This window comes from Pezoporus wallicus, unplaced genomic scaffold (genome assembly GCF_028554395.1).
Source record: "Pezoporus wallicus isolate ANWC-B61680 ecotype Strahan unplaced genomic scaffold, APGP_CSIRO_Pwel_v1 contig_4012, whole genome shotgun sequence".
Taxonomy (NCBI): domain Eukaryota; kingdom Metazoa; phylum Chordata; class Aves; order Psittaciformes; family Psittacidae; genus Pezoporus; species Pezoporus wallicus.
In genome coordinates, this window is record NW_026637828.1 from 2,009,446 (window position 1) to 2,033,666 (window position 24,221).

The 24,221-nt window shown below is 51.0% G+C and overlaps 1 protein-coding gene across 4 annotated transcripts; it reads left to right on the forward strand.

The window, feature by feature from the left end:
- Positions 1-213: 213 nt before the first annotated feature.
- CFAP70 (cilia and flagella associated protein 70) lies at positions 214-24,104 on the forward strand. 4 transcript variants are annotated; one of them, XM_057407942.1, is made up of 28 exons: positions 214-293; positions 1,078-1,189; positions 3,245-3,431; positions 3,753-3,848; positions 4,248-4,327; positions 5,270-5,446; positions 5,825-6,007; positions 6,430-6,521; positions 7,567-7,666; positions 8,576-8,710; positions 10,241-10,393; positions 10,624-10,704; positions 11,171-11,262; positions 12,718-12,778; positions 14,120-14,311; positions 14,930-15,061; positions 15,669-15,794; positions 16,336-16,469; positions 16,546-16,661; positions 16,805-16,930; positions 18,378-18,485; positions 19,180-19,268; positions 19,901-20,053; positions 20,570-20,731; positions 21,410-21,499; positions 22,838-22,939; positions 23,154-23,256; positions 23,967-24,102. In XM_057407942.1, the coding sequence occupies exons 2-28, from the start codon at positions 1,082-1,084 to the stop codon at positions 24,062-24,064; spliced, it is 3,276 nt and encodes a 1,091-aa protein (XP_057263925.1). In that variant the 5' UTR covers positions 214-293; positions 1,078-1,081; the 3' UTR covers positions 24,065-24,102. The 4 variants fall into 4 exon arrangements, with proteins under 4 accessions (XP_057263925.1, XP_057263927.1, XP_057263928.1 ...); XM_057407944.1 differs by having other exon boundaries at positions 23,209-23,256; positions 23,967-24,101; XM_057407943.1 differs by having other exon boundaries at positions 220-255.
- Positions 24,105-24,221: the final 117 nt, after the last annotated feature.

Genomic DNA, 24,221 nt, shown 5'->3' on the forward strand with positions numbered 1-24,221 from the left:
GGCGGCAGCAGCGGCTTCACGGCCGAGCCCCATAAACACGTGGTGCAGTGCTGAGATCTCGCGAGACTTCACGGGAGCAGTGGCGTCGCCGTGGTTACCGGCGGACGCGGGGCCCTCCCGTTGAGGCAGGTACGCCGTGGCTCGCGCCCCGCCGCTGCCAGGTGTCGCGCCCCGGGCCGGTGCGGGGAGGGGAGGTGCGGCAGAGGCCGCGATCCCAGCCGTGAGCGCCCTGACGCTGTTGGTGGCGGCAGGACGGTGCGCTGAGGCGGTTGGCAGCGCCGGGGTGGAGGCTGGTACCGCTCATCTGTCTGGGGTGGCTGGAACTGGGGGGCGCGAGGCTGTGGGGTGCTGTGGGGTGCTGGGGTCACAGGAGTGCCCTCGGCCCAGCCGTGTCTCCACAGAGGGGTGGAAGTGCTGCAGACAGGCCCATGGGCGGGATGGAGCCAGGGCCTCGGGCTGCGGGAGCCCTGTGGGGCCGGTCAGGAGCTGAGGCCTTTGTCCCCACAGGCTCCGCTGTCAGTCAAACGAGAATCATAGAATCCCAGACAGGTTTGGGTTGAAAGGACCTTAAAGCTCATCCAGTTCCAACCCCCTGCCACGGGCAGGGACACCTTCCACTAGACCAGGTTGCTCCAAGCCCCGTCCAACCTGGCCTTGAACACTGCCAGGGATGGGGCAGCCACAGCTTCTCTGGGCACCCTGTGCCAGCGCCTCAGCACCCTCACAGGGAAGAGCGTCAGCCTAAGAGCTCATCTCAATCTCCCCTCTGGCAGGTTAAAGTTGCACTAGGGTGAGCTTGGCTGAAAGCAGCAGTCACACCAAGCCCTCCCCATGTGCAGGAGGAGCTGGGAGCTGCAGCTGGGTTCCTTTTACTTGAGCGGCATAATTTTGGCATTACATGTCCTCCCTATGCTCCTCGTGAGAGCTTCCTCACTGACAAAGCCCCGTGCTTTCAGTGGCTTTTTGACAGCCAAGCCTAGAATAATGCCAACAACCATGGCTGCTGAGCCCTGCACATGCTTCTGGGAGAGGAATTGAGCAGTTTTGTATTTCTTTTCCCCATTCTTTTTCCTGCAGAGCCATGGAGGTCTCGAAGGAGCTGTCTTCCAGAAAAGAGTCCACTGTATCTGTTCCCAGTGAGTCACAACCAACACCAGTACAGATCACAGTGCTGAAGGCGCAGGACCTGGTAAAGCTGTTCTGAAAATTGTTTAATAAACAAAGCTGGAGTGATGTGGTGTGCTGTGATCCTGTTTGAGAAGAGCTGCGAGGTGATAAGACTACTGGAAGGATTGGTGGGAATATCATGGAATCATGGATTCAGCTATGCCACACTGTGGCTTCCTCCTCCCCACTGAGGGCTTGTTTGCACAGAGTAAAGGCTTGTGATTCATGTAGGCTGGGGAATGCACCTCCTCAGCAATGCTCCAGAGATGGGTTGAAATCTCTCCGCCTTCTCCGCCTATCTCTGTGTAAATGGCAGCTTTTTAAAGCAAAACAGAGTGAAAAATGTGTATCAGTGAGACAAATGCCTCTCCAAAGATCTCACTTTGGATGTAAATTTGGCTTTTCATCCCAGGTACAGCAGTTTATATCATGTTGAAACCAAGAGAGTGGCTCCAGTTTTTAAAAAACAGTGGCTCCAGGGCAGTTAGAGGGAAGACTGTGAGGTGGTTCTGATCAAACTATGACTCCTGCAATTTCCATGTGCAGCATGATGCACCCTGCTGGCCTTAAAGTCTTCTAGAGGAACTAGCATTTAGGAGGGAATGCAGAGGAGAAGCTCAGCTAGAAAATGCAAATCCCCACTTCTGCTCTAGCAGCAGGCAAAACCAGCAAACCAAAAGCAACTCCCTGGGTTGTGGTTTTGAGGTTTTTATACTGTAGTTTTTGAGCACCTCTCACACTGACAGATTCAGCAAACTGCGTCTTAGGTGAGAAGTATAAGGTATGAGGAGGAAAAACAATGCTAAAAAAGATAGACCCATGGATTAATTGAACCTGGAATGTTGCTTTGTGGTTTCTTATTGCTCCATCTTGAGAAATGGCTCTGGCAAAAGGAGGGAAGGTTACAAAAGTGTGATAGTAAGAACAACAATATGAGGGGAAAAAAAAAATCCAGCTGTAAGAAGTGTGTAATCTGCTTAATTGGAGGTAATGGAGATAAATATGAGAGAGGAGCCGAGGATAATTAATGGGACAGGGAAAGGTTAATTGGATTTTTCTGCTTAGCCATTCATAGAATGTATGCTCAAGGAGAGTGAGAAGGACTGAGAATTAAAACCAAGTGAATGAAATCTCCTTTTGTGCAAGAGCCCATACGAACTCATTACCTCACCACCAACAACGGAGGGTGGAGATCAGGCATCCCTGTGGCTCAGGACTAAAGAAAAGCTGGGTTTGGGTATGACAGCCTCATGTTCAGGGTGGTGGCTGCTGCTCTCTGCATGGAGAAATAAGCCATGTTCCTCCTTGAAACTGAAACCTCCTCATCTCTACTTAAAGCAAGTGGTATGAAGGTGGTGTAGCAACATATGGCAGAGCTCCCCAGAGAGCTTGCTGGAGCCCTTCTGTCATTTCAGGCTGTTGGCAGCCATGTGATAGACACAAATGATCTCTCAGCTCAGCCGTGTGACTGAGGAGCCTACAAAAGTCTTGAGCTTCCTGGAAGCACAAAAATATCAGAATCAGCCAGAATCAGAGACTGGTTTGGGTTGGAAGGTGCCTTAAAGCTCATCCAGTCCCAACCCCCTCATCCATTAGAACAGGTGGCTCCAAGTCCCGTCTAACCTGCCCTTGAACACTGCCAGGGATGAGGCAGCCACAGCTTCTCTGCGTAACCTGTGCCAGCACCTCAGCACCCTCACAGGGAAGAATCTGTTCCTCATATCTAACCTAAATCTCCCTTGTTTAAGTTTGAGCCCATTACCCCTTCAGTGGGGTATTTTAGGATTTGCTTCAGCTGTGTCTTTCACTGCCTCTCTTGCAGTGAAGCCTGGACCTCTCTGCTGCCACAGATTTTGATAACCCCTGGGGTGTCACAGCATGGTGGAGCAGGAAAGTTCCCTCCTAAAAGACAGGGAAGGCTAAGCTCTGCTCCTGTTCCCCATCCCTGTAGGGAACAGCGAAAGACCCCACTGGAGAACCCTGTCCTGGGCACCGAAGTGAGCTGCCTAGCAGAGGCAACTTTGATCTTAGAGCTGTTGCCTCAGAGCCAGCTGCTTAATGTGCCTTTTCTTGACAGAAAACTCTCAAAAGCGATGTGTCAGTCACTTCAGTGTGCGTGGAGTACAACGGAGTGGTCCTGGGAGAGTCCTCCAGGACTAATGTCCTGCCAAATGGGACAGCAGACTACAATTTCACAACCAGCTTTGAGAGCAGCCCCAATGGGCCCAACTCCCTGGATGACATTGCACAAACCCCTGTGCTCTGTAAGTACCTGAATGTCCCTGGTTGGAGGTGGGAGTCACCAGCTGCCCTGCCCTGCTCTGCCTGCCTGCTGTGACTCTGCAGGAGTCACACATTAAGAATAGCACTGCAGTGGTGGCAGGGTCTCAGAGCTTCTGTCCCCATCTCTGCCAGCTGGAAGGGTCTCCTTTCATGTTGGCCTGTGCTCCTTGGCTTCACTATTCTTGTCAGCCTTGGGAGATGGAGTAGAAGCATATGCCAGAGCTGCCCTTTGCAGCCCCTGAACTGCTGGTCTGAAGCTGTCTGAGAAACTCTGCCACTTCCTCTCTTTTTCATCCCTCTAGTGACAGTGATAGAAATGTTGCAAAAGGACAAGAAACAAAAGGACAGGACTGCACCTCTTGGCCAAGCTGTGGTGGACCTTTTACCTCTGCTGCAAGGTACAACACTGACTTCCACAGCCTCTGTAACCATTTCTTAATCCCTGGCACTTTTGGATCTTTTCTTATGGATCCCTGGCAAAGGAATCGAATCATAGAATGATTAGGGTTGGAAAGGACCTTAAGACCAGTTCTAACCCCCTGCCATGGGCAGGGACTCCTCACACTAGACCATGTCACCCAAGGCTCTGTCCAGCCTGGCCAAGGATGGGGCTGCCAAGGATGGGGCATTAACCACTTCTTTGGTCAGTCTGTTCCAGAGCCTCACCACCCTAAGCACTTCCTTCCTTTTGACAAAATGCTCTTTGTAGCATTGGGGAAGATGGGGTGACATCAGTAGGCCATAATTTCCCTACAGAGGGTCTCACTCTGTGCTCTCTCATTCCTGTTTCTTTCCAGGACAGTGTTCATTTCACGTCACAGCTCCTTTACATGCAGTGCCTACCTCTCCATCAGAGAGCCTTCACCCAGAGGCCAAGGTATGTGAAATCTGGAACTGTTTCTTTGCTCCTTCAGCTCTCTGCTGCTTTTTAATGGGAAGATGAGCATGACTCAGCTCACCACGGATGTTACAAACTGTGTGTTACCAGCTTGGAGGCCTTTCCTTCTCCTCTTGACGTCTGTCTCTTGTTGCCTATGACAGGTGAATTGTGCTAGGAAATGTTAATGTGTGCAGCCACCAAATCACTCTGTAAAAAAACATTCAGGATGGAAAGCCCAGTGCTGAAAACCCAGAAAGAGAACAGCAGGATTAGCTGCCTGGCTTGATTAGTCTTCCTCTCTGTGGGTAAAATATCTCAGAGTCTGTTATTGTACCGGCTCTGACTGCCTTCCCCGCAAGGTCCTTTTTCATTCAGGTGGTTGAAAAGTACCTGGTGAATAAAGCATGAGATTCAGAAAAACCACCAGCAAATTGAAGGGGAGGGGATTGCACTAACTTCTCTGTATCTAAGAGGTGTTACACAGTATGTATGAGAGGGGCTCTCATTAGGGAGGAGAGATAATAAATGCTGAGCAGCTGAGTTTCGCTGCACACCATCTATTGGATTGGGACAGGTAATTAAGACTGAGGTAGGGCAGAGTCAAATTGTGGCCCTGGCTCAGCATGCTCTGAATCACTGGGCGAAAAGTGATGTTCTTTTGCTGTGGCTCACTTTATGAGATCCCTGCACTCTTTCTCCCTGGCTCATTTTATGAGACCTGTGGAGCATGTGCCCTGCCTCGAGCAGGCTTCAATTTAACCAGACAAATCACCACAATTCAGACAAACCCATCGTGAAAGCTGGTCTGTTCTCTTTCATATTTGAGGTGAGGAAGAAGGCATTATACATTCTGGCCTTGGGTTTTTGCTGGCTTCTCCCTCAAGAGCAGGAGTGTTATAATTGTCAAGTTACTGGTTCTACTTTATCCTTGTTTCCTAGGGTGGCCTTGAAGTGACAGTGAGCACCAAAGAGCCTTTGCTTTCTGCCACACAGCTTTCAAATGGTAACTTCCTGAGCATCACACTGGAGGCAGCTTATTCTATCCCTGAAGCATTTGCTGCCACAGGGCCCCTGCAAAACTACATGGCTTGCTTGCAAGTACCAGCAGCTGGGGAGGTGAGGAACAGTCCTGGCACGTTGAAAGGGGTTTTGGCTGCTTCAACACTATGCAGCATAGAACAAGGCCGTGGGGTGTATAGCTCCTGTGCTTGTGCAACAGCAACCTTTGCTGTGGGTGCTTGGGGTCTCCGTGGTGTGATGTGTCTCTTAAACACAAAACAAGGTCTGCTCAGCAAGATTTGGATTGAAATGGCAGGTTCTTTTCCATGTGGCTGTTTGTTTGGCTTTTCTCCATTCTTTGTGTGTGGTGGAGTGGGTTTTCCAAGCCAGGCCCCTCCATTGCTGCTTTGCTTTGTTAGACCCAGCTTAGTGCAGCTGGCACTTGCTCCTGCTTGTGTTGGACATGCAAGTCCATTCATTCTCATGTTTCTCTAGAAAGAACTCCCCTTGCTCTTCAAGAATGGCATCCTGAAGCTTGCTGGTGAGAAAGAGCCATTACCCCGGCCCAAAAAGTGGCCCCTTGCTAACATCATGGCCCCTGGCGCTCTGAGCATACCGAACTCCTTCATTGTTGGTGGTCCCTATGAGGATGAGGATGGAGAGCTCAAAAATGGAGAGGTGAGGAAGGACTGGCAGTGTCATGGCTGGGAGAGAACCAGCCAGTCTCACTGAAAGGACTGAGGAAGACTTGCATAGACTTGTTACAGGAGGAAGCAGGTAGTCGGTGCTCTGCACAGTGTGCACACACACAGATGGGTCCCCTAGGACAGCAGAGGAGAGTTCTGAGGGACTATGGGGCAGGTCTGGTGCCCAGAAAGCCACCCAGCCCTCAGCTGCTGGGCTGAAAGTTGTGTTGTTTCCTTGTGAGCCAGGCTCCTAATATGAATGGGCTCTGGTGTCTGCAGGAAGGGCTGCTCGCTTACTCTGCTATGATGATGGTGATTTGGACTCCTCTGTCTGACTTCCATTCTCCCCCAGGGAACATTTTGGGAATGATGTAGATTGCTGTCTTGGCTCTGACCATGTGCTGTTTCTCACAGGACAGGGAATTTAGGATCCAAGCAGAAAGCATGAAGAGAGTTGTGTGGGACATGGAAAGTCGTTGTTACCTGGATCCTGCTGCAGTAGTCACGTAAGGGACCTGAGAGCTTCCCTTCCAGCATGGAGCAGTGGGGATAAACCACCCCAGAATGCACTCAGCTGGGTAACCTAAGGCAGGGAACAGCAACATGCGGGTGCTCTCACACTTCTTACATGATCAAAATGTGGTTCTGCCTCACTTCCCATGGCTCCTGTAGCTCACTGTTGGCCCGAGGTGTTCACACAAGCAAGGGAACAGGTATATGCCTTTAACTGCTGGAGCAGCTTAGTTCTACAGTGGGAGATGAACTGCCTGTAGCTGCTGTCTCCAGCTCATGTTGCCAGCAACTGGAGGTGGTGACTGCTCCCTCTGCTTGAAGGAAAGGACAGCAGAGTTATGGAGGAGGGTGGCCCACACAGCTCTCCTCTGAGCTGCTAATTAAGTTTTGCTGAATTCCCTGTACATTAAAATCCTTTCACTCCGTGTAGGCACTCTTCATGTGCTTTTTTATTGGATGTTACCTTTAAAGCTCTAGACATGCTCAACATCAAGATGAGCATCCCATTCCTCTTTGAATCTTGCTTTGTTCTTGGCCTCAGCTGCATCGTCGCTGTGAGTTTCACAGCCAAATTAGTCCTCATGTGGAAATATTCCCTTCTATCTGGTTTGCTATTTAATTCTTTTCCCCCTATACTTTCATCAGCCTGCCTGCTGATTTCAGAGTTACCAAGCACATTGAATGGGAGCTCAGGGTCTGCCTGCTCTGAGCAATTCAGGATTTATACCAAAGTTCATCATGTTCCTTTGCATTCATTTCATTTCTGAAGTAGCCAGGGGAGAGAAGAAACCCAGCCTGTTAATCTTATGATTGTTTTATAGCTGCTTGTGCCATAAATGCACACAGTGGTGGATGGAGAAGAAAATGTCCCGAGCTTGCCCCAGAACACATATGTTCCAGTGGCCAGAGGGTGTTTCCTGTGTCCCATGCGAGTGGGTGGGAGCAAACCCAAGGGGGGATGTTTTGGGGCAGAAAGGAGGGTGGTGTGGCTCTCCAGCTTTGTTTCTGCCTCTTCTCAGTGCCCTTCTTTGTGTTCAGTCTGCAGAAGCGCATTGCAGAGTGCCAGTACTGGCCCGTGGAGGTCTGCAGGGTATCTGCAGCCTTACCCAGCAAAGGGAAAACCAGCAAAGCTGACAAGGTAAAGTGGGAAGGGATGTGTTGTTCTGGCTTGTGGAGCAGCATTGTGCGATTGAGTATTTTCCTTTCAATGTCTTTGTAATACCAAAACCAGCCTTGAACCAGGCAAAGCGAGTCAGAGAGCTACAGGCTTTGTGAAGGGATTAATCAGCCTTACAGAGCTGTTAAATAGACAAAGGATCATATTTTTTCCTTATAGCATACAGAGCTCTGGCTGATGGTCTTTGGCAGCCCAGTGGGAAGGGGTCAGGGAGAGGGAGCTTTCTGGGAATTAAGATAATTCACTGGAGCTGATGGGGTTGGAACATCTTGAAGAAATTCATGCCTGCTCTCTTGGGTGTAAATAAATTATGCTTTTGCACAAAAATTGGGGTGGGTTAACAAAGAAACAGCCCCTCAGCTAATGGTTCTGTTCATGGCAGCTGGTTATATGAGGGGTCCTAACCTGTTCCAAGGCAAAGTCATTTAAGTTTGTCTAAACCCCTTTCAGCACTCACTGGTGCCAGAATGGAGACCCTTGTCACTTACCCTCACCAGTCTGCTGCTACCCCAGACACTCAGACCTCCTTAGCATTCCTATCAGGGGTGCACACCTCTGATAGGGTTACTTGGATTTCTAACCACAGAGTTGATAATCTTACAGCTGTATCTCAAAAAGACCACCCTGAGGAATGGCATGAGAAAGAAAAGCTGCCCTGCATGCACTGGGATTGAATTGATATTTTACATATTGAATGACTCCAGTGTATTTGGCCAGGTCGTCTTGGCTGTGTGCCAGCGACAAAGAGCCACTGGCTCATCGGTGCAGCAGTTTGCTCTGTGGGCTCTTCTTAATGGGATCAGTGGCCTTGTTTCCTTACAGAGAATCACAGTCCACTCAGTGTCTCAGTCCCTTGCTCTATGTTTCCAGGGAGATGAGGAAAAGAAGATTTCCTTCCATGGTGTGGCATATGTCAACATGATGCCTTTGCTCTGCCCTGGTGTGAAGCAGATCAGAGGTGCTTTTCGTGTCTGTGCCTACCAAGACAGCAAAGTGTTTGAGAAGGTGAGAGCAGACCAGACAGCCAGGCTCAGCCCCAGCTCTGAAGTTGGGTTTGCACATAGTGGGGTTGGGAGCAGGCAGCACAGGCAGTGTGGTGTTTGGGAGCAGGCACATGGGCAGTGGGTACTCAGAGGCTGACTCTGAAACTTCATTGCCCTTCTGATCATGGAGAAAAATAATAAGCTTTTAGGTGAAGAATCCTCAAAGGCAGGGGATTTCTGGGCATGCATGGGCAGGTTTGGAGGCTGGGAGAGGCTCTGAATCTCACTCCACTCTTTTCTCTGCCAGCAGCTGAGCAGGAAGAGCTGTAAGAATGCTTCTCTCTCCCCAGTCTGGAACATGGGCGAATGAACTGTGCTGCTGGGCAAAGCAAACAGTGGCTCTAAAAGGATGGTGTTACCCCAGGCAACAGCCAAAAAAAGCTGTCACTGGAGCTCTTTCAGCTATAGCTCATGGAGGTTTATTTGTCTTTGCCTTTCTCCCACCTCTGTTCCTAAGAGTGACAGCTGCATCTCTGTTTTTCCCCCAGCACTCCTAGACCAGACCTGAGCTTGTTTCAGGAGGGCAGATGCACAGGCCTGGTTTTTCTGCCTACATTCCCTGGAGTGCTGCTGTCCAGGCCACAGGAGCTGGGTGAATTACAGCCTTTCTCTCTGCCTCCACTGCTGGCTGTGGCAAAGCAGAGCTTAGCACACAGCTTTCTGCTGGTCTCTGCTTCATCCATGTGAACAATGGCCTTGTGGCTGCATTGTTCTAATTGTCCTGGAGCATTTATCTGTCACAGTGAAGTGACACTCTGTCACTCTCATCTTCTGGTTTTGTGGATGCTTTAGGCTGCTCCTTGGGTCTAGGCGGTCTCGGTGCAGCTGCTCCATCTTCTTCCCGGGAAGCTCTTGCTAGTCCAGTTCACATAACAGTGATGGCTGGGAGGGAGCAGCTTGTCTGTGATCAAACAGTGTGTAAACAATCTGCCAAACCTGCTCCTTGACATGTGTCAGGGAAGCTGCTCCATGCCAGAAGGTGAGGTAGGAGCTGAGAATCATTGCAAGGCTGGTTGGGGCACCCAAAATGTTACAAAGCAGACCTGAGTAGTGTAGTCACATTCATCCAACAGTCTACACCATCAGGCAGGTCCATAGCTGTGAGGCAGGTCCAGGTTCAGGTGAGGAATTCAGGCCAGCAGATCAGGATCAGGGAAGCCCAGGGCTGGGTTCCAGCCTATCTAACACATAGCTCAAACAAGAATCAAGTGCCTGTGCTCAGTGGAAATGCAGCTCTTGAGAGAAGTCAGAGAGCGCCTACAGAGATGTTCTCAGGAAGCTCGTTTCATAGTCTGACCTGAGGCTTCACAGCTATATGGTATCAGAGCTGGTCCTGAGCATCACAGCTGAACTAGGAGTGGAGGTTGAGCTTCTGTAGCTTCTTAATGCATTTAGGACACTGACAATGTGTTTTGTGATGTGAGAGGTTAAGGCAAAGGGGTGGGGAAGCCCTAGTCTGGTCCTTGAATCTCTGTTCCTTCTGGTTTTGCAGACCAAAAGCCAGCACAGCATTTTCCAGGATCTTAGGGGGCAGCTCAGTGTGACGCGGATGGGCTCAGGGACCTTAGGAATTGGTGCTCCTCTTGACCGAGCTGCTCCCAACAAGACTCAGAAGGAAGACAAAGAGAAAAGCACCAACAAGAAGGTAAGGTCTAGAGAGGCACATTGCAACACGGTTGCTCCATTTCCTCATCAGAGGTAGCTGGAGGAACCAGGGACTGATGCTGGGGTGCCTCAGCCAACTGAGAGATTATCTTTGGGAGATAGTGTTATCAGTACCTGCTGCCTGAAATGTCCAACTCACACCCTGGACATGCGAAAGTGTGAGGCTTTTTACATCTCAAACAAGACACATCTTTTCTTCTTCTTCAACAGATGTCCCACATGCCCAAATTCCAGTTGCCAAATGGCACTGGGGAAGCAGAAAATGCCATGCATCTTAACCTTGAAGGACAGGTAATTATGCACCTCCAAAGAGAGGACTTGCCAGACCATCACCGTGCTGGTGTCTCACACCTTGCATGCAGTTAAATTCTTCAAGAGTGAGCTGGACAAGGAATGTTTCACGTTAGTGCTGTCCTGGAGTCCTCCCAGTGACGTCCAGCTGGAGGGCAGTCTAGCACTGGGCTAGAAGGTCTCTCTAAATTTAAAAGGGTTCCTTCAAATTTTGACTTATTCCTCAGAACATTGAGAATGCAGATTCATTCTGCAAGCAGATTGATTATCTGGGCCTCCTCATTTTCCTAAACTGGCTTCTTGAGCTGAATTTTGCTTCAATCAATCATTCTGAGCTTATAAAACAAGCTGTATCTGCAGCTTGAAGGGGATTTGCTGAAGATCTGTAGCTATATGCTCAGTCTTCCATCATACTGTAATGGCTCTAGACAGCATGACACTGAGACAGCAATATTTATCTTTATAGCAATATGTTGAAGCAGGAACATTCCTGGTGATGGAGATAAAGCTGTACAAGGCCTTGGTACCAAGAAGACTGCGAGAGGAGCTCACCAAACAGTGCGTAAAGCCCTGCTGTGATGCTGGGGCTGACAGCTCCTTTCTGCAGGGTAGAAACAGGGCTGCACAGCAAGCTTCCCCTAGGAGTGCTCCATACAGACCATGAGAGGGCCTGAGCCAAAGCCCACTGGAATCAGGGGGAGGATTTGGCCAGACTCCTTAAGTGGTGGTATGTGGTGTGTTGGGAAAACACTTATGTTCATCCCAGCTGGCATCTCCCTCCTATTCCTCTCAAAAAGAGAGATACCAGAGAAGCACAACAGTGCCTGTGTTCCCATCGGGGCTTTGTTTCCCACTAGTCCCTGTGTGCTTGCCTCTTGCATGTGCTGCTTCGTCAGGACTGGCCACCAGTGTGGACTCCCCTGAGTAGCACTGCTCTAACTTCCCCATAGCATTCTATCTTTTGCTTTTTACCTTTACAGGATTTCCCCCCCCCCCCCCCCCCGTCTTCTACCCATTCCTCAGCTCTTCTGTTAGTTTTCAAGTTGAACCACTGCAGAGCTGCTCTCATCTCTGCTGCTTTGATTCAAACCCTATCTGTCTGATTTGAGGCAGTTTCTTCCTCTCCAGTGGTAGCCCTGCTGTGTTTCAGTTTAGAAAAGATCTAGCATGTATCATTTTATTGACTAAAACAGAGAAAATGCAGCAAATGAATGAAGTATGACAAGTGCAGGTGGTATGTCTCTTTCAAACAGAAAGCAGCAGCCATTCCTTGCAAAGAAAGTGTGAGTGCCATCTTCTGTGCTGCCTGCTCTCTCCTAGGAAGAACAGGTTGAAGAAGGTGAACCTCTGTAGAACCTTCTCCTGGCCCTTTTTATACCATTTCTACCCAACTGGAACTTGCTTGAATTCAGTGTAATTCCTCCACGTCGGCCTGCCATGAAAAAAATCTACCCTCCTGAGTCATGGGAAGGGCTCCGAATCTTGGGGAGCTCCAGCAGATGCCACATATATATGTCCTTGAAGAGGAGATCAGCAGATCTTTTTGGGGGAAGGGCATTTAAATACATGACTTAGTAGAAAAGCATGACTCTCTTTCTTGGGCCCCACCCAAAATCCTCTGTCAGCCTCTTGCAATTTGCTTTGCTAGCTGGGCAGGAGCCATCACACCTTTGCTTGGTGGGCTGGATTGTGTCCTAAGGACTGAAGGTGTTTTGGCTATCAGCAAGCAGGAAATCTTGATTAAAATCTCAATGAATTAACACTGTTTTGACACCAAGGGTTTTAATAAGTTTTCGGTAAAAGTTCTGGTAATCCCCATGGGGTTTTGATGAGTATTTGAAAGGTTGGTGTAACTCTAACTGTAGTAGTGGTACAGCCAGGGTTGGGATAGTGCCAAGGGGTCAATGCCTGCCATAACCACACAACGACGTGTTGAGAATTGCTGGAGTGGTGGCCTGGGCCGTAGAGTGAGAACGTTCTACAGGGTGATTTCTTCTGTCCTCTCACTGACAGGGTCAAGCAAATGATTCCTCCTCGCCCTCCGCTGCCTCCCTGGACTTCAGGAGCCCAGAAGGTACATGCAGGAGCCTGTGGCCTTGCCTCTACCACCTCTTCTTGCCCTCATACCTCTCACACAGAACCTTCATTCTCAATCTTAGCTCCACAGCAATATGAGGTTTGACGAGGAAATACACAGAAAGGAAACTTCTGGATGTGTTATCCTTGCAGTAGTATGCCTTAGGAAAACATTCCTGGGCTGCATCATTCATATTCGCAGCCCATACGAAGTGGAGAGATGTAGCAAGAGCAGGGAAGGCAGCAGTGGGGGTGTTTGGAAGGAAACAGGATGCTGGAGAAAGAGGCTACCGAAACCTTCAATCATAAAATCAACTAGGTTGGAAAAGATCATCAAGTCCAACCATTTCCCCAGCACTGCCAAGGCCACCACTGAACCATGTCACTGAAGGCCTTGTCTACATGGTTTGTGAACACTTCCAGGGATGGCAACTCCACCACTGCCCTGGGCAGCCTGTTCCAGTGCCTGAGCACCCTTTGGGGAAGGAATTGCTCCTAATATCCAGTCTAAACCTCCCCTGGCACAGCTTGAGGCCATTTCCTATTGTCCTACCCCTTGTTTCTTGGAAGAAGAGACTGACTGCCACCTCACTGTGACCTTCTTTCAGGAGGCAAACCTTAGATTTACCCCAGGCAGTCCCAGCAGTTTCTTGTCTCAGATTAGCCCATGTGCTTCCTCAGACCCAGACAAACATGAACAGAATCAGCCCTGAGCACTCTCAGGTCACCAGAATATCTGAGGACCTTTGTGTGACGCATCCTCAGGAAATGATCTGACAGCGCTGGCTCATCTGTGCGCACAGAGCAGCCATCAAAGGAGAAAGTCCCCAGGTAGCCCCTGGACAATGGTGAATTCAATGCACAGCGAGGAAGAAGCAGCACTGCAGTGACTGGCCCCAGTGCTGCTGCAGAACTGATTTGTGCTGGACTGTCTGGAGTGCTTCCAGTGCTATATTTTGATTGTCACAGCACATGGAAGCTTCTGCCACTGAGAGTATGGAGATTAGACACTGCTGAAGAGGGCTGCCCATGGGTTTAAAAGGCTTCCAGAAAATGTTTTTCTTACAGCCAATTTTACTGCTATAGAAGAGACACCAATGACTGAAATACTGGGTTCTGATGGAAAAGTATAGCAGAAGCAGTATCTAATTATGAAGGAGCTCTTTTGTATTTACACATAGATGTATTCACAGCCCTCTGGCATGGACAGGAAGGGATGAGTGACAGACTAACTGGGACTTGCCTCAGGTGGAGTTCGTGGGAGGTGAAATTAAATCCATTTCAAGGTTGATGGCATGAGTGCCTTGTGAAGGGTGATTGTTTCTTTATTTGTTCGTAGGCTGTGGAAGATTATCACCACCACCTCACGAGCATTGCTGCTGCCATCCTAAATGAATGCCATGAGCTCTTTGGGAAGCAGCTGCCTGACCAGACAACGACAGACCACCAAACCCTGGAGGAACAGAAGCGTCAGCTCAACTTTGAGCTGAACAGCTCTGGCAAATATTTTGCTTTTAAGGAACAGCTAAAGGTAAAGAGTCCATTTGTGCTTTTCACTTCTCTACTTGTTTTCTCCTGGCAGTTTTTCAGTGAGTAACTGCTGCTCCATGATGTGTGGCTCCAGAACCCATCCTGCCAGCTGAGGCTGTTGCAGGGCATGGTTGGGGGGACAGGTTCTCCTTCTAATGGAGCAGGCAAAGCTGCTTTGATCACACACCAGAAGAATCATTCCTGTCAATGGTGGGAGACTCCAAAGCTGGTCATATCCATTTGCCCCATGCTAATAGCCTGAGGAAGGCAAAACCTACTCTTACACACTCACAGTCTGCCCTGGCAGAAAAAAGGGGTTCCCCTGTCATCTGGTCAGCCTTGGCCGTGCTCCGCCTGGGGACCCCTTCTGTGTGTCAAGGGGACGAGCCTTCCCACATGTTGTTCCTAAAGGGGCACCAGTGTGTCAGGGAGAGCCAGGGGTAGGAGGTGAGAAAGGAGCTCACCCGTGCTTGCTTTTATCAGTTCTAGGCTGGAATTCTTCCTCAGAACAAATCTGGAGCTTCAGGCACAACCAGTGTGTTGTGGCTCTGCATGATTGCAGAGTTGGAGGGGGGGCACAGGGGGACCAGTCTTGTCCAAGAGTCTCATGTCTCCACAGTATGCTGTAGTGAAGATTGTGAGGGAGAAATACCTGAAGACCATGGCATTTGAGAGCCAGGAGCAATTCCAGGCGTTCCTCAGTGAGCTCTATGTGTACCTCATGGACCAGATGCACATTGCCCTGAACCAGGTAGGGAGAAAGCTGGGATACGACTTCACTGTGGATCCAGGGCTAGACACTGGATCTAGTGAAAGCCAGGGGACTTTTGCCTTCAAGACAGACACAGGCTCATGCTTTCCTTAGTTGCAGTTATCACATGTGGGCCTCAAGCCACATTCAGAGGCAGGGGAGGTTGAGATGAGCTCTTAGGCAGAAGTTTTTCCGTGTGAGGGTGCTGAGGCGCTGGCACAGGGTGCCCAGAGAAGCTGTGGCTGCCCCATCCCTGGTGGTGTTCAAGGCCAGGATGGACGGGGCTTGGAGCAACCTGGTCTAGTGGAAGGTGTCCCTGCCCGTGGCAGGGGGTTGGAACTGGATGAGCTTTAAGGTCTCTTCCAACCCAACCAGTCTGGGATTCTGTCATGATTCTATGAGTTGCAAGTAGTGGATATTTGCTGTCTCTGTGTAGCAGATGTACCTGGGAATGACAGAATGTGTCCCACCACAGGACAGGACATCTTGCCATTCAGCCCCAGCCATATCAGGCTGTACTCGGTGTAGTGCCAGACTGGGGACTGCTGCTGTACTGGGATGAACCATTCTCACCCTCTCCAGGGTAACACTGTCTCACTCCTTCCAGATGCTGTTTGAGGAAGCTGCTCCTTCTGCCCCTCCATCCCAAGTGACCCAGAAGCAGCTCTGGCTCTTTGCTCATGAGGCTCAAGTTATCAAGGACTATAAACTGGCATCTCTCTACCACCAGCAGGTAAAGGAGCCCCTGTTCTTTCCTGATCATCTCCCACGTGTCTGGGCTGGCAGCCAGTGTGGGGCCTGTGCTGCTGACAGGCCTGACTTGTGCAGGGAAAAAGGAGGAGAATGTGACCAGGATACTCAGTCTGAACGTGTGTGAGGGATTTTCTAGGGAGATGCTGCTCTCTGGAGGATGTGAGACAGGGCCTGGCCAGGTCACTGAGGGTGTCAGCCTCGAGGCCAGGGCAAATGGGGTGAGCTGCTCCAAAAGGCACGCAGTGTCAGTACTCGGGACACTGGGCCCTCAACAGGAAGCTAGGAGGATGTCAACTGAAGTTGGAGGATGTGTGTTAGGTGAAGGAAGTTTAGAGGAAGCCCAGCACAATCCCAGTTAAGGGAAATCCTAGCATGTGATGTAGATGAGGGCTTGGTTGTTGCTAAACTGGGCTGGGGTATCCAGAAGAAAGCTGTGGTCACTCCAATATTGTTTCCAGTCGGGTGTGTGCTCTGAGCACAACTGCAGCACTCCTCACTCCAGCAATAGTTTTTTTGTCTAGAGGATAGCTAAGGACCAGTACAACATCGAGTGCTGGCTGGACTATGGGGCATTCTGCCTCCTGCTCGAGGAAACAACCAAAGCCCATGAGTGCTTCCAGCAGGCTCTTTCTCTGGATCGCAATCACATCCGGAGGTGCTGTGTGCTCCTGGTGGGTGGCCGGGTGGGTGAGGGTGTCCTGCAAGGCTAACCTGCCTGTCCCTGTTCCCAGTTTGCTGCTGTGTGGGATTACAGCTGCCATGCTGCAGCACGATGAAGAGGCAGAGGTTTTATTTGAGGATGCCTGCTGCTTGGAGCCATCCAGTGTGGTGGCCTGGACACTTTCAGGTACAAAACCAAGCAGCCTGTGTGCTCAAGGCATTCCTCTAAAGCCAAGTATTGCTGCTGCTCCCTTCTCTAATCTAAGGGCTAAGGGAAGGATTTTGCTAAGGCTGGATGTCTGCTTGCAGTTCTCTTTCTGTCTCACATAGGTTTGTTTTACGAGCTGCAGGATAATAATATTCAGGCAGAAATGGCCTTCCGTGAGGCTAAAAAGCTCTTGCAAGCACAGCTTGCCAAGGAGAGGAGCATCCCTGAGGCTGCTGAGGGAGAAGGAGGTAAAAAAAAACCCATTTCTGCTGGGTGTATGAGGTCTCACAGCCCAGGCCCAGAAGACCACTTGCCAGGTAATGCTGGGTGAAACCAGGAGGTGCCCCAGCAGTGGGGGCTCAGAGCAGTGAGGTAGATGGTGAACAGTAGAAGGGGATGAGACACTTCTAAGTATTTCTAAGAGAAGAAATAGATTTATAGAATGGTTTGGGCTGGAAGGGATCTTCAAAGCTCATCTAGTCTAACCCCCCTGCAGTGAGCAGGGACATCTTCAACTACATCAGGTTGCCCATAACCACATCCAGCCTGGCCTTGGATGTCTCCAGAGATGGGGCATCCACCACCTTTCTGGGCAACTTGTGCCACTGTTTTCCCACCCTCGTTGTAAAGAGTTTCTTTCCCATATCCAGCCTGAATCTCCCTCTTTTAGTTTAAAACCATTGCCATGATACAAAGGCTAAGGGAAGATGTGGTCTGTGAGCTACAGTAGACCACAACTTCACCAGTGAGAAATAACAGCACAAGTGTGCTGCTTCAAATGTTGAAGCTTCTTGAAAGCAGCACAGCCCATGCCTTGTCTTACCCATAACCTACTAAAGAGACCAGTCTTTGAACTTATTTTCCTGCCCCAGACCAGTGCCACTGATAAACTGAAGTGTGCAAAGCAGCCAGAGTGCTTGGAGGAGTGTAGCTCTGGAGGCTTTGGGAGGGCAGAGATGCCCAGATGCCCCTGTGCCAGTTGTACATGACACTCACCCAGGTTTAGCTTTAACCAAAGCTGTTGCTGTGACTTCCCAATGCAGCTTGGAAATTACTGCCTCATCAATTCAATGGACAAACCAGCTGCTGGGTAGTGATCCTGAACATTAGGCTTCCTCTGGAACCCCACTGAGTCCAGCCTAACTTTGAGTCAAGACTTGCTGTCCCAAGGCCCAGATATGTGGCCAGGCTGCAGGAAATGTTTATTTTTACTGTTATTACCACTCCATGCCCAGTGCCTCATGTCATTTGCCTTTTTTTTTCCCCCTTCTCATTATGAGGAAAGAGATATTCATAGACTCCCAGACTGGTTTTGGTCGGAAGGGACCGTAAAGCTCATCCAGTTCCAGCCCCCTGCCATGGGCAGGGACACCTTCCACTAAAACAGGTTACTTCAGGCCCCATCCAACCTGGCCTTGGACACTGCCAGGGATGGGGCAGCCACAGCTTCTCAGGGCAACCTGTGCTAGGGCCAACCTGTTCCAATTCCATATTGCCTTATTTATACCTGTTTCTACCTTCACAAGGTAATGTTGTACTCAAAACACTAGACTCTCCTACAAAGAAACTTCTTCCCAGTTCTGAATATCTTGTAGATCTTTTATATTTTCTGCAGAATCATAGAATCATAGAATGCTCCAAACTGGGCAGTTTATGGCAAACTGCATCTAATAGCTGTTGGGGGTTTCATTCCAGAGAAGGTTCCAGATGGTTCTGCTGACAAACTGACAAAGGTGGCGGAGCCTGCCCTGGCTTGTGGGACACCCAAGGAAGAGGCGACAGCACCAGAGGCAGCCCCAAAAGGTATGGAGATGAAGGAGAGTACCTTGGGAGCACTGAGCTGTGGCTCTCCTGATGCCAAGTCAAGATATCATGGCTTGTTCTCTCTCCCTAGCTGGGAATCTCCAGACAAAGTAGGTTCATTCTGATTTTCAGAGCAGCACATCTCAGGAGGGACAGCCAGTGGGTGAACACAGCTCTCTCCCTACATGTCAGTGCACCCAGTGGCCTTTATTGGCTACTTAGATGTCTCCCTCCTTAGATGCCAGCTCTTAAACTGTCCCTGTGGATCTCCCCTGGTCATGTGTTGTGGGATTTGCCTCCTCTACAACTCCACTTTCTCAGGGGTGGCAAAGAGATGGCAGCACTGGGTGCTTTGGGTCCCATTGGGTTGGTCTGAGGGGGCAGGGGCCTCATAGTAGTTAACTCTGAGAAGCCTCACTCATAAATTCCTACCTTTTCTTCTTCTGAGCTTGGACTGGAAAGTTACTGGGTCTAGAGCATCATTTCTTTTCACATCTCTCACAAAACTTAAACCCTTCAGACAGGAACACTGAGTTAATCCCTGCTTCAGCCCTTCCTGCCACCTCCTGGGTTTCACACTCTGTTGCTGGGATTCCTCTGTCCCTGCCAGGGTCTCAGGCCCTGCTCTGGCTTCTGAAATACAACTCCCCCCCCCCCCCCCCCCCGGAACTGACAGGGACACGTCTTCTTGCAGCACCGTCCCCTGCTTCAGGACTTGGACAACCTCCCTGCACGATCTTCAAGAAGACAGTAGAATTCCTGATGAAAGCCAATGCTGTCCAGGTCAGCTCAATGCGGAATGGAGGAGTAGGAAGGGAGGTTTGGTCTTCTTCCAAAGAGCTGGTGGCAAGCTCCAGCAAACCCCCTTCTTGGGCATGGAGAACAAGCTGTGGCTACTCCTAATGCTGAGGGAAAGAGGGAGCAAACCGACCCAGAAATGCAAACCCATTCAGCCCAAAATGCTGGTGGTGGACGTGGTCCCCTCAGGTAGGTTCTTGGGGTGCTCAGCTCAGCACTGCTTGCTGCTGAGGGAGCAGCCAAGTCAGAAGTGGTGAGATGCGTTAGTGTGATGCTTCCAAGACTCCTTCCTTGTTTCAGACACTTGTGTATGTCAGAGTAAGTTTTGTGTCACCTGTGGAGTGTCCCTCTCCCACACAGCCGGCTCTGTGGGATCTCTCTGACTGCCATGTGATGCTGCCTGCCTTAATTTTACATGGCAGAAAGAGTTGCTTAAAGCAAACCAGAACTAGAAGTAATGCAGTTAAATATTTAAAGAAAGGATAAAGAAAGAAATCTCCTGCGTGTTTTGTGTTCATGGAAGTCAAATAAGTGCGAGTCAGCCCTCCTGCCATGTCCTGCTGGGGTGCCCATGGTTTGCCTGCTCTCTTAACATGATGGGTGTCCTTCTTTCACAGTTTGTTCACAAGGCCCTTGCCCACGAGCTGCTGAGCCTCCAGGGAGGTCCCTCCAGTGGGTACTATTTGGCGCTGGCCCAGACTTACTTGCTGAAAGAGGAACTCTCCAAATGTGAAGAATGTCTCTGTGAGGCTGTTAGGATTGACTGCATGGTAACCCAGTGTGTGATCACTTGCCTCCTGTCCTCTCCCACATAGACAGGCAGCATTTCTGAGTGGGGATGCCTCTCCCTGTAGCATCTGCCTTTCTTTTCCCTTTGAATGCGTACAGCCTCTTTCTATCAGTGGGTCAGGCTCTGTTTCGTGAGGAACAAGGTTGCTATTCAACAGTGGGAAAGTGGCTTTGGGGAGTCACATTGAATGGAAGGCAGGTTGAATGGAAGGCAGGGGGAAGCTTACAATCCTGAATGCAGTTTGCACATTCACCATCCCTGGGGAGCCTGGCATGACCAGGACACTGTGCAGGGAACGTCTGGAGGGGGCTCCCATTGCTGGTGTCATGCAGGCAGCTGCTGATTTGGTTTTAACTCTGTACATAGAAATCTGCCCTGCTGTAATTAAACACTGCTCAGCTCTTCCTTTCTGCTGCTGACAGGGTCCCTGCCCCTCTCCCAGTCTCCCTCCCTCTCTTCTCCCAGCCACATCTCACTCCTGGCTTTGTGTGCACAGAATCCAAATGTCTGGGCTCAGAAAGGGCACCTCTGCTACCTGAAGAAAGACTTTGGTGAGGCAAAGGAGTGCTATGAGCGAACCATGGGGTTTATGGAGGATGCTGAGGATATGCACTTCGTCTACCTGCGCCTGGGTTCCATCTACCTGGAGGAGAAATTGGTGAGGAGCCAGCAGGAGTGGCAAAAGGGAATCTGTCACAAAGCAGAAGATACCAGACCATGGGTATGAAACACCATGAGCTGTTGCCATAGCCAACATACCACAAGCCAGCAAATCCTTCTGGAGTGCTGTGTTCCTTTGTGCCAGCTCTACATCCCAGTTGCAACATCTCTGGGTGCTGCTGAGCCATTTCTCATCATCCCAGACACCAATTGACTGTACCAGTACCTGCCAGCACAGAGTCACTACAGCAGGGGCAGCAGGCAGGCTCCACGCCCCCCAGTGGGAACAGTGGGGGTCTAAACCCCACCAGAGATGGGAATTAGGTGTTTGGCAATTCATAGAAACCCAGACTGGTTTGGGTTGGAAGGGACTTTAAAGCTCATCCAGTTCCAACCCCCTGCCACGGGCAGGGACACCTTCCACTAGACCAGGTTGCTCCAAGCCCCGTCCAACCTGGCTTTGAACACTGCCAGGGGTGGGGCAGCCACAGCTTCTCTGGGCAACCTGTGCTCCAGAGACCCTCAGCACCCTCACAGTAAAGAACTTCTGCCTTTCTGCCTTACATGTAACCTGAACTTCCCCTGCTTAAGTTTGAACCCATTCCTGAGAAAGAGGGTGCTGTCTGCAGCGATGTGTTTGCTGCAGAGTAACGTGCTCGTGTACCTTTTGTGGCAGTACGGCCGGGCAAAGAAGATCTACCTGCTTGCCTGCGACAACTCCGCATCCTGCCTCACCTGGCTGGGGGTGGGAATCGCCTGCTACAGGGTAAGTGCCTACAGGTGACCTTCCTTTAACTGGTGATGTGGCCTGGGCTGCTTTTCCCCTTTCCCAAACTAAAGCTCAGCTCCCTGTGAAATGAACGCTCCTGAGGGCCATCGTGTGCTGTGTGCTGCGCTGCGTGGTCCTGCCTGGCACCATGGGCTGCTGGTACAGATGTTGGAGCAGTCACCCCCACAACTGCTTTAGAGCAACTTCCCCTCATCCCACTGCCAAGAGCCTTCCCCAGGGTGTCCAAACAACATGTAACCCAGCCAGGCCTGAGTTCTGCTCCAAGCACTTGTCCATGACCTGCACATCATCACAAAGGAACTAGGCAGAATGTCGGGAATCTCAGTGCTTTCCCTGCCTGGAAGAATCTAGCATCTGTGACAGGCTGCCTAGGACACTCAGCCCCTGGCAGTGCGGTATCAACCAGGGGTTCACCTCATGAGGCTTCTCCATTGGGATGTGGCTGAGGGAAGAAACAGGGAGAGGACTTGAAATTCTGTTTCCTCCTTGGCCAAACATGCACCCCCTGGGAGCCAGAGAGGTGAGTGGTGGCCTGGGAGCTGGCTGCAGTCTGCTGGGCACTGCCTCCTGTGTCTCCCTGAGCCACCCTGCAGCAGGAAGAGGGATCATAGAATCCCAGACTGGTTTGGGCTGAAGGGACCTTAAAGCTCATCCAGTTCCAACCCCCTGCCATGGGCAGGGACACCTTCCACTAGACCAGGTTGCTCCAAGCCCTGTCCAACCTGGCCTTGAACACTGCCAGGGATGGGGCAGCCACAGCTTCTCTGGGCAACCTGTGCCAGTGCCTCAGCACCCTCACAGGGAAGAATTTCTGCCTAAGAGCTCATCTCAGTCTCCCCTCTGTCAGGTTAAAGCCATTGCCCCTTGTCCTGTCCCTACAGGCCCTTGCCCAAAGCCCCTCTCCAGGTTTCTTGTAGCCCCTTTAGGCACTGGAGCTGCTCTAAGGTCTCCCCTTAAGGAGCCTTTTCCAAGCTGAACAAGACCATTTCTCTCAGCCTGTGTTCAACTGCTCAGTTCCCCAAGGCTGAGGTGTTCATACTGCTTTCCTTATGCCTGGGTCTGATATGTAAATAGCGGGTGCTCCCATGGGGGGTCGGGAGTCAGCAGTGAGAGGCTTATGTTTCTGACCGGAATGCTGGATGCTGGCTCCAGGGGTAACTGGTTGTTTCTGCCTTAAATCCTTTCCCCACATCCCTGTTGGTGAAACCCTGCCAGATGCTTTTGTTGCACTGAGACCTTCGGCTGTTAGAGCAATTCTAAAGACCTTTCTCCCTCTGTTTGCCTCCTATCCATGACTGTCCTCTCTCTCTCAAGCTGAAGGAGATGGTGGAAGCAGAAGATGCCCTCTCTGAAGCCAATGCCCTCAATAACACCAACGCGGAAGTGTGGGCATATCTCTCCCTCATCTGCCTGCACGTGAGTGCCCAGCCCGCCACCCCCATGGTCTATTGCAACAGCTCATGAGCCTGAACAACATGGTGTAGATGGTGGTGGTAAAGTCTGGGGGCTGTACTGGGAGAGGGTGAAACGTTCTGATGAGCATAGCAGCGCCCTCCATCACTGGCTGCACTCACTCCCCCAGGGCACATCCTTTGTGCTGAGCTTTCTTACCATGTGTGATTTCCCTGAGGGCCCACACCATTCCCATGGGATGATGTCCTCACTGCTCTGTGTCCTTTCCCCAGGGAGGACGACATATGGAGGCAGAGCAGTGCTACAAGTACGTCCTCAAGGTCAGTGTCTGCGCCGCTGCGGGGTGGGCAGGGCAGGGCAGTGTGTGACCAGGCACTGGCCAGAGTGTGCCCCACTATGAGTCATGGAATGGGTTTGGGTTGGAAAGGACCTTAAAGCTCATCCACTTCCAACCCCCTGCCATGGGGGACAAGGAAGAACTTCCTTATATCCAACCTCAATCTCTTGTATTTAATTTTAAATGCATTACCCCTTGTCCTATCACTATACAGTCCCTAGTGAAGAGTCCCTCTCCAGCCTACTTATAGCCCCCTGTCAGCTATTGGAAGGCTGCTATGAGGTCTCCATGTAGCTTATCTTCTCCAGGCTGAACAGCCCCAACTTTCTCAGCCTATCTTCATACGGGAAGTGATCCAGCCCCTGATCATCCTCATGTCCTCCTCTGGACTTGCTCCAGCAGCTCCGTGTCCTCCTTACGTTGAGGACACCAGAACTGCAGGCAGAACTGCACCTGGGGTCTCATGAGAGCAGAGCAGAGGGGCAGGATCACCACCTTTGACCTGCTGGTCAAAGCGTTTGCCCTTTGACTTGCGAGCTGAGTTCGATGGTTCAGCACGGAAGGGCTGAGGCAGGAAGCCATGGGAGGGTTAAAGCTGCCCTGCCTGTAGCCCCTGTCCACGGCGGCTCTGTCCGGGGGTCGGGGGCGTGCGCGTGTGCCTCTGCCCCGCCTGACCCGCCCCTTTCCCCGCAGCTGGGCCTGACGAACGACGCGCTACTGCGGGAGCTCCGCGCCGCCCAGCTCCGGTTCGGCTTCGGCAACCCGGAGCTCTGAGCTCCGGCTCCGCATAAACCCCCTGTCCCGACCGCTGCTGTCCGCCTCCATCGCTACCGCGCCGGGACCGGCCGCTGGGGGGCGTGCCACGCACGTCCCGAGGGGCGTGGCTTGGTGTGGGTCACGTGACGGGGGTGGGGCCGGGCGGCGGGCGCGGATTGGCGGCGAGCACGC